The 2,867-nt window shown below is 27.1% G+C and overlaps 1 protein-coding gene across 2 annotated transcripts in view; it reads right to left on the reverse strand.

Annotated features, from left to right (window-relative positions):
• LOC102585772 (histidine--tRNA ligase, chloroplastic/mitochondrial) overlaps nucleotides 1-159 on the reverse strand; it is a 9,009-nt gene extending 8,850 nt beyond the window's left edge. Inside the window, exon 1 of one of the 2 annotated variants that reach the window (XM_006341520.2) lies at nucleotides 15-159. In XM_006341520.2, the coding sequence (XP_006341582.1) occupies nucleotides 15-76 (62 nt within the window). In that variant the 5' untranslated portion in view covers nucleotides 77-159. The other variant, XM_015306223.1, reaches the window with a different exon arrangement.
• Nucleotides 160-2,867: the final 2,708 nt, after the last annotated feature.

The raw sequence follows: 2,867 nt of genomic DNA on the forward strand, positions 1-2,867 counted from the left end.
TGAGTGTGAGAACCGCCGTCGAAAACAGTGGGTGGTGGTGGAAGTTAAAGAGAGAAGAGTTTAAAATTGCCGGCATGGTTTCACCGGCCTGAAACCGTGGAACGGTACAGTATTTCGGCTAAGATATCCCTCTTCACAGTTCACAAATGTCAACCTATTGTATTGTATTTTTTAATTTTATTTTTAAAAAAACAAAATAATATTTATTAAAATTATTACTCACCTTTTATTGTATTATATTATGAAATTTATATTTATGTAACCATGAAAATTATTACTATTATAGGATTGTTATCTTTTTTTTAATTTTGCCTTTATTATTATTAAACAATTTATTTATTTTTATCGTACAACAATTTATTTAAATCGGCCTGATGTTGATTCGAGAGGTTGCTATAAGCTCTTTAATAAAATAATGGCTTTTTTTTCAGATCTCGCTTGTATTATCGGTAGATCGGAATTGGCCTTGAGAGGGTTGTCTCACATCTCATTTTTAACGGGGGATGCACTTTTGAATAGTCATTGCATTTTGTTATATTGTTGTTTATTTATTCTTTTTCTAACTCCACTTTGTATCTTATAATATTTTTATTAAATTATTTTAAAATTATTAATGGGTAGAATAAGACAATGATGATAAATAATATTTAGCCGAATACAATATTACTGAAACAATACAATAGAGAATAAGTTTAAATTTAATCAGAAGGTGTACAGAGTAAGGGTGTAAAACAAAGAACTCTATAACACATATCTTTATTTTTACAAGAATTCAATTTTCAAAATTTTAAAACTAAATAACTTAATAAATTTTAAGTAAATGAATTACCGTTTTACATTAATTTGACGATTTTGATGGTTTGAACAAAATTAATTAGAAATATATTTAATGAAAAGGAACGATTTTAAAAGTAAAGGTTAATTTGCATTATAATTTATAACTTCAATGGATATATATATAATAAGTATTATTTGTATTCTTTATAGCTTAACTCAATTTAGATATTAGTACGATAGTTAGATTAAGAAAAGAGAGAAGAAAACATTATAAGAAATTTTATAACATGTTACATCACATGTGAAGCAATTTAAAAGCATATGCCACTAAAAATAATATTCAATAATTTCATCATATATATATATATAATAGAATGTTATGTGTTTTTTTTTAAAAAAATTAATCAAGTATATTATTGTAAAACTAAGAGCAAGTGAATGGATCCAAAAAAGTTTGAACATTGCACTTTTATTGAATGATTTTAATGTTGGTCACTAAACGAGTCTGAGTTTATCGAAGAGATGATTTTATATAGGAAATTATAGAGAACACAAATTAAGGTAGACAGTTAAAAAGTAATATGTTGTCTTGTCACTCGTTTATATCAATAGTCATAGTATCTCTTTTGTAGTTTTGGATCTTTCAATTTCTGTTGTTATTTGTTGCCTAGTATTTTGACTATCATATAATTTTGTTATAGCGATTATCATATAAACTATGTGTTGTCTTGTTCCCATAATTTATTTTTTATACTCTTGTTACTTTATTTTTTGAAATGTCTTGGATTATTTATTTTTGAGCTTAGAGTATATTGAAAATACATTTTTACCTGTGAGATAGGGATAATATTTATACTCCCATAAGACTCTTGTGAGTATTATTATCACATGATTGTGGTACAAGTCGAAAGACTAGCCATCATACATGGACTGAGACTCGCCACTAGCAAAAATCTCAAGCCATTGATTCATCCCAAATAATATAAATGATTAATAATAACTTTTCACTTTTTAACAATACTGTTTCGAGATGTAGGTACTTGATGAAGAAATTAGAGATCACAATCATCATACACTGAAAAGAAAATAGAGTGGTAGAGGAGCTGACTACGGAAGGAGCAAACTGACCCCTTTTTGGAAGAAATGACCTTTTTGGAAGTTTTCCAATGTATCCTATAGAACTCGGGTAAGCAGACACTCCCAAAACTACTTTTGTAATTAGAAGAATTAAACTATGCAATATCAACAATGTAGACCATCAAATGACATCTGATCATATAATGGGTACATCCAGTGACGTAGACATAAATTTTATGAAGGGGGGTCTAAACTTTGAATAGTAATTTTTAAAAAAAGAAACGATGAATTATAGAGATTGTATTTTTAATAATATTGTGATATAATTTGGGTAAATGGGTCTCCTATTTATAGAGAAAGAAAACCTTATTTCAAAAGAAAAATGTATTAAAAATTAAGAAAATCTTATTCCACAAAGAAAAAAAGTATTAAAATATAAGGAAATCTTATTCCACAAGGAAAAGGTATTTAAAATTTAAGGATTTTTTTTCTCAATTAAAACTTTATTCCAAAAGGAAAATATATTAAAATTTAAGAAAATCTTATCCACAAAGGAAAAAGGTATTAAAATATCATAAAAATGAAAATGCTCATGCTGGGAATCAAACTGGGGCATCAAGTGGGTTTGCAACAACTCTAGCATATATACCAATATAAATCAAAACTTTACGTATATATATCGTATAATTTATCGACGAAGAGTGTCCAATTGGACACCCTTGGGACAAGGTGGCTCCGCTCTTGGGTACATCCCGAAACAATATATCCTTACCAACATGAAATTAATATATTATCTCTTCATAACCGAAAAATATATATTTATATTTAATTATTTACTCGTAAAAGTACTATACCATTTAATTGATGATAGTGTATAATAAAATCATACATTTACATCATATTTTAACATTATATAATTACCTCCCCCAAACCACCCAAAAAAAAAATTCCTTGATTAAACCGTGTCATATTTTAACATTATATAATTACCGCAGTATTTAGGAAATTTCCCG

The sequence above is a fragment of the Solanum tuberosum genome, unplaced genomic scaffold (genome assembly GCF_000226075.1).
Source record: "Solanum tuberosum cultivar DM 1-3 516 R44 unplaced genomic scaffold, SolTub_3.0 scf00026, whole genome shotgun sequence".
NCBI classification, from domain to species: Eukaryota; Viridiplantae; Streptophyta; class Magnoliopsida; order Solanales; family Solanaceae; genus Solanum; species Solanum tuberosum.